This window comes from Phoenix dactylifera, chromosome 14 (assembly GCF_009389715.1).
Source record: "Phoenix dactylifera cultivar Barhee BC4 chromosome 14, palm_55x_up_171113_PBpolish2nd_filt_p, whole genome shotgun sequence".
Classification (NCBI taxonomy): domain Eukaryota; kingdom Viridiplantae; phylum Streptophyta; class Magnoliopsida; order Arecales; family Arecaceae; genus Phoenix; species Phoenix dactylifera.
Genome location: NC_052405.1, coordinates 7663987 through 7680831, shown reverse-complemented (window position 1 = coordinate 7680831; position 16845 = coordinate 7663987). Strand labels below are relative to the sequence as shown.

The 16845-nt window shown below is 36.0% G+C and overlaps 1 protein-coding gene across 1 annotated transcript; it reads left to right on the top strand.

The window, feature by feature from the left end:
* Nucleotides 1-460: 460 nt before the first annotated feature.
* Nucleotides 461-15982, top strand: LOC103701354 (dynamin-like protein ARC5). Its single transcript, XM_008783388.3, has 17 exons — nt 461-963; nt 1862-2026; nt 5261-5383; nt 5542-5763; nt 7295-7428; nt 7512-7604; nt 7872-7935; nt 8135-8183; nt 8307-8389; nt 9411-9568; nt 9657-9717; nt 11215-11277; nt 11358-11458; nt 12776-12833; nt 12915-13253; nt 15414-15578; nt 15663-15982. The coding sequence occupies exons 1-17, from the start codon at nt 589-591 to the stop codon at nt 15759-15761; spliced, it is 2352 nt and encodes a 783-aa protein (XP_008781610.2). The 5' UTR covers nt 461-588; the 3' UTR covers nt 15762-15982.
* The last annotated feature ends 863 nt before the right edge of the window (nt 15983-16845 follow it).

Genomic DNA, 16845 nt, shown 5'->3' with positions numbered 1-16845 from the left:
ATTTTATAAATATTTTTTGTGCACATCTATTCATTAAATATATTTAGTCATTTTAATTTAAAATTATTAATTTTTTAATGGCGGCGTAGATACATATTGTAAAAATATAGCTAAAAAAATAGCCAAATAAGTATTATATAAGTATATATGTATAAATATTACTTTTGAAAGAATATTTATTCAATTGATATTTAGAAAATTATTTATATAAAACATTTTAAAAATATATATAATAAATAAAAATTTAAAAATCGATGATTTCAAAAACTCATGGATGACAGATCCGAAATTTATAGTGAACCGAACTTTCAAGAATGATGACGAATGATCAAACATTACTCGCTGGCAGTCGACACGTGTTCTTGATGATGTATGTAACTGTCGCAATTGGCTGCAGAAAAGTTCCCTGTCCGTCAAAACAATTCTCTACTATTATAATATAATAATAGAGAATTATATTTATAAAGGCAAGCCCTCCGAGCCTCATTCATTATCCCGCCCGGAGAAACGGGCTATCGCTTCTACTCGCATCCCAAGTTTCGTAACACCGAGCGGGCGACTGAGAGAACTCAAGAAACCCAAGAAACGATGAAGAAGGGCGCCGTCGACCGGAGCGAAGGCGGAGGAGAGGAAGCCGCTGCCGCCGAGGAGGAGGAGGAGGAGTGGGCGTCGTCGGGGAAGCTGTACGAGGCGTACAACGAGCTCCACGGGCTGGCGCAGGAGTTCGAGACTCCGTTCGAGGCGCCGGCGGTGCTGGTCGTAGGGCACCAGACCGACGGGAAGAGCGCCCTCGTGGAGGCCCTCATGGGGTTCCAGTTCAATCACGTCGGCGGCGGCACCAAGACCCGCCGCCCCATCACGCTCCACATGAAGTACAACCCCACCTGCGAGCTCCCCTGGTGCCGCCTCGTCTCCGACGCCGACCCCGCCGTCGCGCACTTCAAATCCCTCGCAGAGATCCAGGTCCTTTCCATTGTTTCTCCTCATTCCCCAAATATCTGCGTCTTTATTCTAAAGAAAGGGGCCTAACTCGATCCTCTCCACTCTCTCCATGAACGAAGAATGCGACGCAGATTATCTTAAAAAGTGATTCTATGATGTTTCTCGAGTAGTCTTTTGGGGTTAATGTGAAGGCATATTAATTACGAAAGTTGAAAAAAGAAAACTATTTTCTTGACAATTGGGAGGTGTTGATCAGACCTTTCACTATCCAGCAACGGGATTGAATTTTTATCTATTTTTTGAGCCAAAAAATTGGATTCTTATCTGGGTTTCTTGAATAAACAATGTGCATTTTCTGATGTTCATTGTTTAGGGTTTTAAATTTTTTTCCGTCTTAGTTAACTTTCTAATGTCTGCGATTAGACTTTCTTGAATACATAACGTGCATTTCGTAGTGTTCACAATTTTGGTTGGAAATTGTTCAGTGTAAACTTTTTTTTTTGAACTTGGTTGAACCGTTCAATTTTGCATCAATGAAATTTGACTTTTATTTTTTTTTCTGATTGTAAAATCGGATTCTTATCTGCATTTCATTAAATACATCACATGCATTTCCAGTTGTTGTTATTAAGGGGTTTGAAATTGTTTACTATATTTGACTTTTCTTTAAGAGTTGATCAATCCCATGAGATTGCAGTAACAAAGTTGGATTGTTATCTTCTTTTTGAGAGAAAATTTGGATAGTGCCAATTTTTGGTTGGACCTAATTGCTTAAATAATTATACTGGAGCAATTTAACTCTGCTTCCTATTATTGTTCATCTGTTTCCTTAAATGTTTATCATGAATAAAAGATGCAGTCCTACTGAACCTGTTAATTACCTCTATTAATTTGTATTCCTGTTTTTAATTGCTTGTAGGCTTATATTGAAGCTGAAAACATGAGGCTGGAGAGTGATCCCTGTCAATTTTCAGAGAAAGAAATCATTATCAAAATAGAGTACAAATACTGTCCAAATCTCACCATGATAGACACTCCAGGTCTTATCATTCCTGCTCCAGGTCGTAAGAATCGAATTTTGCAGGTATGCTGCTATTGTTGCATTTTGTTCATTCATCAAATACTATTACCTGATGCAGTTTGACTCATTGTGTTGCTTGATATCAAGGTCGGCGGAACCGTCCTGAACTGGACGGTTCCGACCGTCTCGAGCCGTACCGGTGGCTCACTGGTATGGTTCCGGCAACGGAAACCAAACCCGTTGCTGGAGTCGGAGAAGGAGAAAGAAAAAGAGAGGGAGCAGGGGAGGAAGGGAGAGGGAGGGCCGCGGGGGGGCGGCGGAGGATGTGCCCTCGCCTGCCGCGGCCTCTGCCGGCGTCTGCCACCCTCCCCCAGCCTCTCTCTCTCTCTTCCTCTCTCCCACGGTACCGTGCCCTTGTCGATACAGGCCTGGCACAGCCCGTACTGCCGCCGAAAAACCGGTACGGTGCCCAGTCCTCCAACCTTGCTTGATATGCTTGAGTATATTATGATTCAAATTGTAGTTTAATGTTCTAGCTTTACAAATGTGTACCTAAAGATGCTTGTTTTGTATTTTGTTGTGACCTATATCTTGAAATGTAAATAGAAGCTTGCTTTTGAGATTAGTTTGTGTGGACATTCTCCCCTTCTTCTGCATCAGTATTCTTCCATCCATTCTAATATCTTATGATAGGTGTTGACAGCTGATTCTGGAATTTAATAAAGCTGCAATCAGAAGAGCAACATATCTTCAGTTAGCTGGTCATTGCAACATTTCATTTTTATTGATACATATTGATCTTGGTAATGATATCACGAGACAATTTCATAATTTGAGACTCAGCAATGCCTTTGCTTGATTATGAGACTAGATTTCTGCATTTTGAAGTGTCTTAATGTGATGATGTAATTGTAAAAGAAAAATTTATATGCGCACATCTAGTCAGAATGTTGTTGAGCTTTGCATAAATTAATATTATTAAGAGTTAAAAATAAAATAAAGGAGTAATAAACAGTCGAACATTGACTAAGATGGAGACCAAGGCCCGCAAACTGGTAACCCTATGGGTACTTTACTGCTACGGTATGGTATGCACCCATACCGAGACAAGTTCTGACTATTTTTCTCACTTCCAGCCATGGTATCGTCCGAAATCTGATGGTACAAGACAATTTTGCTCAGTTTAGACCGGCTTGGCTCATGCCAACTGAACCTCGGTATCATGCTGATATCTTACTGGTATAATATGGTACAATTGGTAAGGGGCAGTATAGGTTGATATGTAGACATCAATAGACATGTGTGGTTCCAACTTATGTGGTTCCACTTTGGAAGGAAAAATCTTCCTATCATCTTTTCACCATGAGAAAATTTGAGATAAATGCTACAACAGAACCACTTGAATTTAGTCTCATGCTCTAGCCCTGAAAGCCCAAAAATACTCTTTCACTCCTTTCGTAAACCACCAAAGGAAAAGTAGCCTAAAAACATTCTGTAGGACTAATATTATGTAGTGTTTCTGTAGTGCCCCTCCTATTTTGCAGATTTAAACCCAAGCCAATGGCTAGGATGCAAGAAAATATAAGTAAGGAATAAAAGCGTCTGTATGGATCATAATTTGATTGCAAGTCTTTTGGTGAAGAAAGATTCTCCACTACTCATTTTCAACAATTTGTGAAACAACTAGGGATATTTAATTTATATTTGGTCCTTCCTGACTTAGCGAAAAATTATGATACGGTACTAAGAAAAATAATTTGGTGGGATTTAAGAACTAAGGGTATACATAAATAGTATATTGAAATAATTGAAGACGTGAATGTTGGGCCAGGAGGTACTAGGTACACTAAGTGTATTTCCAATTACTATAGACTTGCATCAAGGATCAATACTAAGCCCATATCTTTTTGCATTGATTTTGGATAAAGCTACTGCTAATACTAATATCAAGAAGATGTACCATGGTATTTGTTGTTTACGGCTGATGTAGTGTTGATTGATGAAAAGAAGCCCAGATTAAATACTAAATTAGACTTATGAAAGAAAGCATTTAGAGGATAAAGGTTTAAAGATTAGTAGAACAAAAATAGAGTAAATGGAATGTAAACTTAGTGCGAATGAAAGTGAAGATATGATACTTATTAAGATTAAGGACCAAGAGATATCACAAAATTATCGACTTCATTATTTTAGATCTATTCTACAAAATAATAGGGAGATAGATGAAGATATATGTAATAGAATTAGAGTTACTTTAATTAAGTTGAGAGATGCATCTAGAATATCATGTCATAGGTGCATACCTGAGCAATTTAAGGAAAAATTTTATAGAACAATAGTAGGACATGATATGCTGTATGGATCAGAGTACTGGGTAATAAAGAAAATACATACAAGTGAGTTGTCTGGCAGAAATCAGAATGCCAAGATAGATGCATGGTAAAATTAGAAAATATAAAAGAAGAAATGAAAATATTAGTGGAATGATAAAAGTTGTATAAATTAAGAATAAAGTGAGAAAATCAATTGAAATTATGTGTACATGTACAATGGAAATCTAAGAAGGCTCTAGTAATGAGGGGTACCTTGTTTGTGTTAAAGTTTGTAAGAAAAAGAGAGGAAGGCCTATGATAACATGAACGGAGATTGTGAGGAAGGATATAGAGAAACTTGGAATAATTTTAAAGGTAGTAGGGATACTTGGCGAACGAAGATCCATAAAGCCAACTGAAATAGTTAGGAAAAGGCTTGATGGTTATGATTATTATAATTAGAAACTTCTGTTTGTTAAATGTAAGAATGACAACTGGGAGAACTAATAAGCAGAAGTTACGGAGATAATTATGTATGGTTCCTTTCTCTATATTTGACTCAAAATGTCTCTCTAGCAATCATTTCCCAGTTTAGCATGCAAACTTGAACATGTTTTTTTTTTTTTTTTGCCTCGCTGCAACTTTCATTCAGGTTGCTGTTTAATTTCTATTGATGGCATCCCTTTTTGGGGGGGCATATTACATCTCCCCTTTCTAGACTATCAGAAGATCAGCCTCGTCACTTTTGTTTGAATCAAAATTTGATTACACGAGAGTTTGTGTCTTTATTTTTTTAGTTAATTATTTTACAACTAATATTCTACTTCCCCCGGAGTTGATCTTGAATTCTAGAGGCTGGGGCTTAAGTTCGTGGATGCTGAGGTTATGTTTTTTTTAACAGTCAAACCAAGAAGTTGGATTTACAGGACCTCATCAGCCAACATGTCGCTCGGTTTATTAATTTTCTTGATTGGAGTCTATGCAGGGGCAAGCTCGTGCAGTGGAGGCACTTGTGCGTGCTAAGATGCAACATAAAGAGTTCATCATATTATGCCTTGAAGATTGCAGTGATTGGAGTAATGCCACTACACGGAGAGCAGTTATGCAAGTTAGTATACTTTCCTTTTGGCAGTTTATGCTTCTCATTTTTGTTAATTTTTTCCTTGCTTTAGTAGACTGATCAATAATTGATTGCACTATAAATTCAATTTTTCTATCATTTGAGTTAAATTTGTAATTAATATCTCGTTTCCTCATTTGGTGCAGATTGATCCTGAACTATCAAGGACAGTCATAGTCTCCACAAAGCTTGACACAAAAATTCCTCAATTTTCACGATCTTCAGATGTCGAAGTTTTTCTTAAACCACCTGTTTGTATGTTGGATGGTTGTTTATTGGGTGACTCACCCTTCTTCACTTCTGTGCCCTCTGGAAGAGTTGGTCCTGGGCATGAAGCTGTTTACAGATCAAACGAGGAATTTAAGAAAGTTCAGCTTCTTTATATCTTAATACTTTGAATTTTGATTTTATACTTCTTCCAGTTTGGAGTTTTTTTCTATCAAATTACTCACAAGCACTTTGAAATACATGAAGCTAATAGAGATCATGAACTATCTAATTTTTCTTATTCCCTACAAAGGCTGTGATATCCATGTAATAAGCTACCATTTTGAATTTGTTGAAATGCAAATTCATGTCACTTCACATGAACCCAGACTTGTGTGACTAATTACATGGCAATTTGTAACCCAAGGTGGTTGTTTATGAGAGATGATAGGTGGAGAGAAGTCTTGAAATGATGAGATGAAATAGCTGAAGAGCTATGGTAGTTTAGGACTAGAAAACCACTCTTGGTGGTTTATTTTTCGACCTATGGTCGTGATCATAATTATGACCCCATAGGTTAATCACTTTTCTGGACTCATCTTTTTTTACTATTCTTCAAAATAATAAGAAAAAATGTGTTTTAAGGTTGAAATTTAGTATTTCGTTGTAAAATATTGCAGTCTTTAGAGTTCTACCCACAGACTAGCTTGTTAAACTACTGTACACGGAAACATATGTGGGAACACATTATAATTTCAAGGACTTTTGTAGTCTGCATGGTAGGCACTAATTATGAGGTCAATATGAAACACTATCTGATGCACCACCACCCAAGGGTAGTTGACACTAGAACTAGATGATGTTATATGGGCTATGGTCAACCATATCATGTGTTTATAGGGACAACTAATCTAAAAGAGGCAAGGTTTGCTGTACCGAGCATAACATACTATGTTGGTACTGAATCGGTACATGGTACCATTACTGACACTCGATATGCTAAATCTTATCGTACTGTACCGTGTACCGACACTATAATAGGATAGTACCGGTATGGAGTTCGGTACCCGAGATGGCGAACCTTGAAGAGAGGACTTAAATCTCCTCATATGTCTTATAGGTTAGGTTGTTGTAAATACTATGCCACTACCATGAAAAGTTTAATGTGTTTGAAGTCAGATTTTATATTCAGTTCTATCACTAGACATAGAGACTACTTAATTTGGAACAAAGCTAAAGATGGAGATTAAATTAGGTTTTGTAGTACATTTATTAATTTTGAAGCAGTAAATGTTAGGACTAGTGGGGGTGTTTTTAGTCGTACGTCAGCTATGCACTAGGTAGACCTTGGATACATATAAAGCCAAGGAACCTAACCAATACCTTCTGGCTAGCCTTTCTGGGTAAGGTCCTACGTTGTTACAGTAAAATGAATTGGTGAAGTAGCTTGGTTAGAATATCAGATATTATCTTGTGGGCATAGCTGATTGTGAAGTAAACTATATATGTAGAGTTATATGTCAATCTTATTTTAGTCCTGTTATACAAAACATAGCTTTGGTTTTCTTATTAAATAATAGTATTGTATTGATTTTATATGCAAAAATGTACACTAGCAATTCTTTCCTAATATTGTTGGTATTCCTCATATTTTATCTTCATTTCTCTCTGTTTTTTTGAGTGCCAATGCAGGCCATTTCTTTGAGAGAGCTGGAAGATGTTGCTTCTTTAGAGGAAAAATTAGGTAGATCATTGTCAAAGGAGGAAAGAAGTAGAATAGGTGTGAGCAGCCTTAGGTTATTTTTGGAAGAATTGCTGCAGAAAAGGTACAGAGGTTCTTTTGTTCCATCTAATTTGCTGGGAGTAGCTTGAAACTTGAATTTGCTAATGCTAATTTTTTGGGGCAAAGGTACTTGGAGAGTGTTCCACTAATTATTCCACTTTTAGAAAAGGAATTCCGGAGCACAACAAGGAAGCTAAGTGATGTCAATAAAGAACTCAGGTTCACAGTTTTGTACCTTTTTGACTAGTTAAGATATTGTTGTCTTCCTACTTATAAGCCTTTGACATGGCAATTTTTATTATCTGTGTGCGTGATATTCTGTTATTAATGGGCTGTGCATCTACTCTAAAACTTTATGGGGTTTAAAGTCTGAATTTTTCTCCGGTTTAACTCTCCTATGTTTGTGTGAGATCTAAATTATATCATACAGTTAATGGAGAAGCTATTGTGCTTTTTTCACTTCATTGTATGTCTATCTGCATGCAGCAATTTGGATGAAGTAAAACTGAAGGAGAAGGGACGTGCATTCCATGATTCATTATTGACAAAGGTTTCTGTCAGTTTATGCATTTAGATATAAGCAGATGAAGTATATGTTTAATTTTAGGAGTTCATAATAATCTTATTTTGTAAATTTGCTGTATGCGTCCAATGGTGTTATATTGGTAAAATATATGGTCCTATTCACATGTTCAAACTGATCAGTCTTCTACAAAGCTGTGCTGATAGCAGGATCCATCTTCTTTCAGTTATCATTGCTGTTGAAAGGAACAGTGGTAGCACCTCCTGATAAATTTGGTAAGCTCGTATTCTTTCTTTCAGGATAAGGAAAAATGCTTGATATCATTTAAATTCTGCTGGTATATCTTTAGCAATTGTTTGTGCAAAGAAAGTATCTGCAATATTTCATTCTGGTTGCAGGGGAAACTTTGCAGGATGAAAGGACTAGCGGAGGAACTTTTATAGGAACTGACGGTCTCCAGTTTCCTCACAAGATGATGCCTGTAAGTTGTGGTAATCTGGTTTAGATACTGAAATTTAAACTGCCGGTAAGCTATCTCAGACTAGAAACGCTATTATGCGGAACGGCACCTGAAGTCGTTACGAAGTTTTCTGTAAATTTCTGCAGAACTATAAAAACTAAGCTGAGAATAATAAATCAAGTTTGAAAAAGGTTATGGACATCTTTAGGATTTTGACATTGTTAGGGTTTGGAATATCATGTATAAATAAAATAAACAATGGTACTCAACAGCTACTGACATTATTTTTCTAGTTAATGGATAAGGCTTTTATGCATGTGATAGGGAAACCGAATCCTTCCAATAGAGTGAAATTTCATTTCCAGTGACTAGTTCGAGGATTACCTGTTCATTTCAGCTACCTCTCTCAAGCTTTTGAACTTTGAACAGAACTCATTCTTTTTATCGGCCAGCTGAGCCAAGTACAGAGAACTTGAGGAAAGTCTCATTATAAACTCTCAATTTTCTGGTCATATGGTACGCATTCATAGTTCACCATGCATTTCACAGTAATGTGTCTAAAGGTGATATTTTGGCAAGGGCAACACCTTTTGGACATAAAACAGTGTATCAGGTAAATATAAATGTGAACTGTTTATCAGTCAGTCATACATATGTTATATATGCACAGATAGAAGGGGGGTGGCAGTACGAGAGTTTTCTCCTTTTTCTTTTCTCCTTTCCTTTTTTTTAAAGTGTGCTGGTGGGGGGAGGGGATGGGGCTAGCAAGTTGGAGCTCTTTTGTGTTTTTTCTGGTAGAAGGAGTTCTTCTCTTTCATTAGTACTAGTTTACAACTATATGTCATTGTTACATATTTGACTAGCCGCAAATCTTAGGTTTTCGTTGTTGGAATCAAAAGGTATTTAACTTTGATAGATGCCATGATATTTTGATAAGTTTTAGATATTTTGTTTATTTTGGTTTCTCTTCTAAGATTTACTCAGCATATGTCATGCACTTGACAATTATATTTTTATCTTCCTGATGACATTTTGTGCTCAGAATGCTGGGATGCGACTTTATGGCGGTGCACAATATCATCGTGCAATGGCAGAATTTCGTCTTGTGGTTGGAGGTGTCAAATGTCCTCCAATTACCAGGGAAGAGATTGTAAATGCATGCGGCGTTGAGGACATCCATGATGGAACAAATTATTCTAGGTTCTTTTAGCCTCCTTTTTCATTTATGGGAGCATTATTTATTTCTTTAATGCAATAAATCTTGTTTTTCAAAATCTTGTAATCTTAGGACTGCTTGCGTAATTGCTGTTGCAAAAGCTCGGGACACATTTGAGCCTTTCCTTCATCAGGTTCATGGTTCAACATCATTCTCTTTATTCATATTAAGCATGTATAAGTTGCATTATTTGGGTCTTCTGCAGTGATATCGGATGAGATTGGTTGTTTTGGTATTTCAGTCAAGTGCCAACCGCAAACTGTTCATTAGTAGTTCAAACATACGTGCATTAATTTATCTATAATGCTAACAATTGAAAAGCACTGTGCTTTATGTGAAAAAATAGATTTTCATTTGCCTGTTATCTGCTATATGTAATATGCTCTGCTGTAAGAGACACCATTTATGGTGTTTACAATAAAAAGGCATATGTTTTAACTACTAGTGATGTAAATAATTAGTGAATAAAATAGCTAGGTTGTAACTGAATGCACTTTCACCATTCATGCTGATTTAAGATGGCACGGGACCCCATTAATGCACACCTTGCGAGTGCTGATGAGGCCATTTCTATATCCTTACCTGTTACCATCTTTGGGTATAGCAAAAGAGAGGTTTTGAAATATTACATGTATCTAGGATGTATATAATGAACAGTTTGTTGGATCAGTTGCTTTCTAATTTGATAGAATTCATAAAACCTTTGCTAATTGTTATATCGGACTTGAAAACTTCCGGGCATAGGTGTCAATAGTTGATATGTGACCATGATGACATTATGCTTTGCTGCTTTGAAGTGTCAAGGATGGACATTCAATGCCTAGGAGTGCACAAGTCAGAACATGGCAAGAAACCTAGATTTTGTGTCCATGTAAAACTGATGTTTGCCAATTTGCATGCATTTGTTTATAGGTATATACAAGTAACTTGCTTTTTAAAAGATTTATCTTATTTTTAGGTATTTGAAATTTTGATGATTTTCCTGTAATTTTTGCAGGATTTTGAGGAGTTCATCTGAATTTCTAAATTTCAAACTTTCTGACTCATCATTCTTGCACTTCTGTTCTCTCCAACGTGCCTTTAACCCAAATAACCATATATAGTTAATTCCACTCTTCCACACCACCTTCCACATAACCTTTCATTGTATTATTTATTCTGATAATATGGATGCTTTACTCCTCTCACATGCTTTAAAACTCTGATTGCCCAGCAAGTTTTTACTGTTTATAATAGGTCTATATAGTATATATAATATGTCTATAAAGATTCTTTCTCATTATTAAAATTTTTTCATGTACATTTGAAATGCCATTGTAGTTGATTTTCTTTTCTTTGTTTTTTTTCCCTTTTTGTGCATAAATTTCTGACATGGTATCAGCTACACTGAGAATGTTGGGCAAAAAGCTGCTTAAGTAAATCATAGAGCATGTCTTTCACGTCTGCAGATGTCATGCCCTATTAATATGTTGTCCATACCTTTCACATGATATGCCTGCTGATAAATATGCTTTCAGCTTGTAAATAAAGAACAAATTGACACTTGCATGAATAAGACCTCTATCGAAGCTTATGTTGATTTCTGATATTTACATATTATAATTTTAACCTGTTTCCTTTTTTGCAACAGTTAGGCTTTAGGCTTTTATACATATTGAAGAGGTTGCTTCCCATCTCTGTATATCTATTGCAGGTATGATTTTCCCTTGATATCTGAATAATGGTAAAGATTTTCAACTTTTATCTTATTAACTGATAACTGGCTTTCAACAGAAAGATGGTGAGTATCTTAGCAGTCATGAAGTATTTTTAAGGCGCGTTGAGATTGCATTCAATAACTTTGCCGAAGTTACTGAACGAGCATGCCGTGATAAGTAATCATTTTCACAATCTCTGCTTTTTCTTGGATTTTCTTTCTGTCATTTTACCGACGGTATTCCTTCATTGGGTTCATATAATGAAAGAAGTAACTCTTGTAGTTTGTTTGAGAAAATTGATGTTTGGACTTGATGCATGGAATGGACTGGTGCAGTGGTTCTCTAGAACTGATCTGACTTAGGTCAGGCTCGGGCTGGCATTTACAGCCAGATGCGTTGTCTAGGCTCAAGTTCTAGGAAAAAGTTCTGGGCATGGTACATAAACATTTAGCCTGTAAGGTTGTTGTAGTATGTACATAAACAGAAATCAGAGTCTAGTGCAGCTTAGGTTTCCCCAACATTTTTAAATGATCTCAAAAGCTTCCGTCAATAGAAGTTATAACCCATCCCTTTGTTTTGGTTGTGACTGTAAAACCAGAGCCAAGATTCTCTATGGATTGCCAAGCTGACCAACCTATAGGAGTGAATTGAATTAGGCCACTTAAAAATTATATTTGCCCATCTAGGCTCTTCTTCTAATGTTAAATGGATCTGAGGTGGCTTTGGACATGGGAACAGCTCAATTGTCTCCTTTCAGACAGCATACAGCTTTATGAGCTAATTTGTCACACCACCATTTGCTGGTCAATTGGGACTCAAAAGGCCACACAGGATGCTGGCATATAGTTTGATCTCCTCTTGATTTGGCCTAGCTGTATCAGTTAAAGGACCATCCGGACATGCTAATTCAACCTCAACATGTCAGCTCATAATGTTTTATTTTGTCTGAAATAAAGCAACTTAGCTGTTTCCCTGGATTTGACCTCCTTACAAGCAGTCAGGAAATGCTTGCAAAAATCTGCCTAGGATACCCCACCTGCTCTGGAACCTAGCACCTGTACATTGTTCGACGTATTCTTCACTAAGTCTTCTATGAACGTATGCCATTGATACCAAATTTCATATGAGACCAAGTTCAGTTCAAATTTGATTTCTACTTTTTTTTTGACTTTTTGAACTTACATTTCATGTTCCTGCTAAGGATGACCACCAAATAAGAAGCCCATGCTCCTGCCCTAATTCTTATGCTATTGTTGCCAGCTCCTGAACTAACTTTCACACCTCGTCCTGCTTGAGCCACCAAGCTATTTCATGTTAACATGCAATAGTAATATGGGCTTGCCAAGCTCAAGTTTGCTTGTGTAAAATGTTGTTATGTTTGTTAATATGCTGATTCAAGATATAGCAATGTTTCAAAGAGAGTTTTTATTTGTGAAATAAGTGCATAAATTGATATGAAGACATGCACTTAAGAGTTTTCTTTATGTGATGCAGATGCATGGAGGATTTAGTAAGCACCACTCGTTATGTCACTTGGTCCCTCCATAACAAGGTCAGGATTTTTATCTCGGAAACGGTAATATGCTTGGCATGAGTTGCTATTATATACCTTTTTTGCATAAACTACTTGCAGAATCGTGCTGGATTACGTCAATTCCTGGACTCATTTTCTGGCACAGAGCATTCTTCTAACGGAAATTCCACTTGTTTGGGTGGTCTGCAAGAGTCATCCTTTGGATCAAATGACAATAAACATGAAAGATTGAAGACAGATTTAAAACCTAACCATGGGACACAAGGTGTCGACTCGAATTCCTGTAGTCCCCTAGTGGAGACAAGACTGGTTGATCTTTTAGATAGCACACTTTGGAACCGAAGGTTGGCTCCTTCATCTGAAAGAATTGTTTTTGCACTAGTACATCAGATTTTCCATGGGATTAAGGAACACTTTTTGGTGTCTACTGAATTGAAGGTTTGTATCTGCATTTTCCTTGGTCTTTGTTATTTTTGACTGATTTCCGTGTTCTTGCCTTACATATTAGTTATGCAAATAAAAAGATCTAACTTATAAAACCCATTCAGATGTTGATCTATCATTTTATTTGTCTTGGTCAATGGACTTCTGTCAGAGTTTTCTTTCCTGCACCTTATACTTAATACTGCTTTCTATATTCTTGTCTTGATGTATTTAGCTCTGATTGTCCATATCAAATAATTTTGCAGTCAAATCATGCTTTAAGCTCTTTTAGATTTCTTCTTGCTGTTGTTTTATGTATACGACATTATATACTGCATAAGTGGCATTGCATGCGAAGGAATCATGAGAACTTTTGGTAAAATAAGATCCTGCTTTCGGTTTTGTATTACTTCTTCATGTGGGAACTGTATCTATAATAATTTAAGAGTAAGGAGGCTTATGACCTGCAAAATCAAGATTAGAATTCGTATGCGCAAATGAAAGGTCGGAATTGGATGCATCAAGGAACTAACATTACTGAGGGACTCTTAATGTTCTTTGTGAATCAAATAGTTGCTAGAAATATTACTGATGTATAAATGGGTTGGAAAGTGGATGTTCAGATTGCTGAATAAAGTATATCAATCTAACAATCTTTGAACATATATTTATAAGCCAGAGTATTTGTATAATGAAACCTACTGCTTGAACTGCATAGTAGGAGAAAGGGCTGCTTACAGGAAGGTTCTACTCATGGGAAAACTACTGTCTTTGATTTGGTGATGGCTTGATAATTGGGTAGTAGTCTAACGAATCATCAAGCAAGTGAAATTTTTTTAGCAATTTAAGAAATTTTCAGTGCTGTGGAGAAAGTTTTCACATTCTCTAAATTATGGCAGCTATGGATGTTTAGTAGATATTTTATGATTATTATTTTGTTCCTTTAGTAGAATCCTCAACTCAGAACTTCTGAAAATTAACTCTATCTCTTTTATCAGTTTTGCCATCATTTTATACTCTTGCTCTTTGAAGTACCTGATTTTCTGTCTCCACTTTCTTCTTTAATGTAGATAATCTTCTGCGTATAATATAAATCATGATATGCTGAATAATGAGCCTTACTGGTTTGTCTTTACTTTATTAGCTCCTTTGTTTTTTTAAAAAAATAAAAGAAACTCTTCTGTCATATGCTTTTTTTATATTTTTTATAAATACATCTTTCCAACAAGGAACTTTTTTTCCTTTGATTACCTTTAGGACACTAATGCATGTTATTTGCTTCTATACACTTCTATGCTTTTCTTTTATAAAAAGAAGAATGAATGCCTCTCATATTCTATAACTTTCAATGATCAAGTTTTCCACTAATAAGTTCTCTCGGAAGGTTGTGATGATCCAAGTCACTACTTTCATTGATATGGTCTCTCTATTTGCACCTATCATATATATGCATAATTGCTAGCCCATATAGTCAGACTATCTCTGCATGTCCATTGCAGACTTTCGCATGTTATTCTGCTGCTCCTTTAGGAAGGTAAAATGTCACTCATTCCATCCAGTCATAAAGGACACTTCTACTCCTGGAAAAAATTTTATGCTATTGTTAGATCAAGAAACACCACAAACTTGACTAATAACTTCTCCTATTGCATTCCTTTTCAAAACCCTTGCTAATCATGCAGATTTTGTATTCTTTGCTTTGTTATGCACAGCTTTTAAGACACAATTGTTAATATCTTTTCCCATATCAATCTCTCATAGTAATTTAATAATCTCCTTAAAATTCCATCTTAAATGCATTCTACTCTCTTTTGTTTAGCTGGCTGTCAATATGGGACTGTTGTTCATGATGTCTCGTACATCCCCTAAATTATCTATGAAAACTTATGTAAAACTATATCAGTCTTGCTATCAACCGCTGGTGCTGCTTTTAGAATTGGATCACATTTTATCCTGTTGCTGCAATACTTTGAATTTGTCTGACAGCTTGTAGGTTTTATCCACTAATATGAAACTATCACTTAACAAATTTGAGCAGGCACTTACATAATTGCACGCCAAATTTGATTAGGCACTTGCATAGCTGCAACTCCCCTTCCGCACCAAAAAAGTAAATCATTGTGTTTGTCGAACAAGGTTTCCCTTCTCATATTTTTCCTCAATTGTATTTTGTAGTTTAATTGCTTTCTCCTTATGCCGGTGGTTGACAAGTTGCCAGCCCTTCTACGAGAAGACCTAGAGTCTGCATTTGAAGATGACTTGGATAACATCTTTGACATCACCCAGCTACGCCACTCACTCGGGCAGTGCAAGAGGGATTTGGAGATTGAGTTGAAACGGGTATAATCTACTTCTAAAGCATTTAACATATTAGGTATCTCATGAGATCTCTATTGACCCAAAAAAATTGGTTTTCATCTGCAGATACAGAGGCTTAAGGAGAAGTTTAGAGAGATAAATCAGCAATTGAATTCCCACCAGATTTGGCCAAAGAGAATTTCCACTGTAAAACCACGTTGCTGATGTTAGACAAATCTCATTCAAATCATATCCACCAGGCGTGACTTGCGTTGGTTTAGTTTGTCAAAACTTACTCCAGCTGTGGTTGGCACCTCCCAGCTCTTGGGAAATCCTGAGCTAGACTATGGATTGTGGTACACCACTGAATTTCTCAAAAAGATCACGACCATTCTTCATTTGCATCAGATATAATTGCTGCTATCATTTCAATTAGCCCAGTTCTATACGAAGAATCTTATATCATTTTGCATCTTGAAGAGGAGAGCATGCACCATATGTTTATTTTTCATTTTGTTAGCTAGTTAATAAGCAGCTTTAGTTGTCGGCAGCCTTTTCTTCATCAGCAGGTTTATGGATTATATACCTAATCTCAGCTGAAAAGGTTGCACAAATAAAAGGGTATATGAATTAGGATATGATTCCTGTTTTTCTTGGGCATATTTGATAGTCTAGGTGTAGAGAAAAGTGTGTACCATCAGGGGAATTTGAGATGTCCCGAGCCTGTCATCTATATAATTTAAGCTCGATATCAGAATTATATTTTAATTGTATAGTTGAAATATATTATATCAACATAAATTATATTAATTTATAATAAAGAAATATCAAGTTAATTTTGCTATAGATAATAAGAAAAAATATGAAAAGAAATTGATCATATATTATATTGAGCTTAATCATGCCATGATGTAACAATTTATGCTGCAAACTTGCCCGTTAAAACTAGCAAACCTTACTCCAAACACCTGAAATAGGATCAAGTACAGAGGATATAGGTTAAAATTATGTCCTATTTTAGGTCTGAAATGGATCAAGTACAGAGGATATAGGTGACATCCATATTAATTTATATTTGGCGAATACGGATGTGGACACATATGCATAGGATATTAAAATTACAGGCATCTTGACATTCATATCTACTTATATTTAGCGAATATAAATGCGGACGTAGATGCATAGGATATTAAAACTACAGATATAAATATAAATATAAATTTGATGGTTAAACTTTATAGCCATAAAATCAAAATTATTGAAATAAAAAATAAATCAAACTAATAATATATTAATATGATTATTTATT

Excerpts from the sequence above, each read along its gene's own strand:
- LOC103701354 (XM_008783388.3), top strand. The coding sequence starts at position 589 with ATGAAGAAGGGCGCCGTCGACCGGAGCGAAGGCGGAGGAGAGGAAGCC. Across the intron at positions 964-1,861 it reads AATCCCTCGCAGAGATCCAG|GCTTATATTGAAGCTGAAAA; the intron begins GTCCTTTCCATT and ends AATTGCTTGTAG. Across the intron at positions 5,764-7,294 it reads CAAACGAGGAATTTAAGAAA|GCCATTTCTTTGAGAGAGCT; the intron begins GTTCAGCTTCTT and ends GTGCCAATGCAG.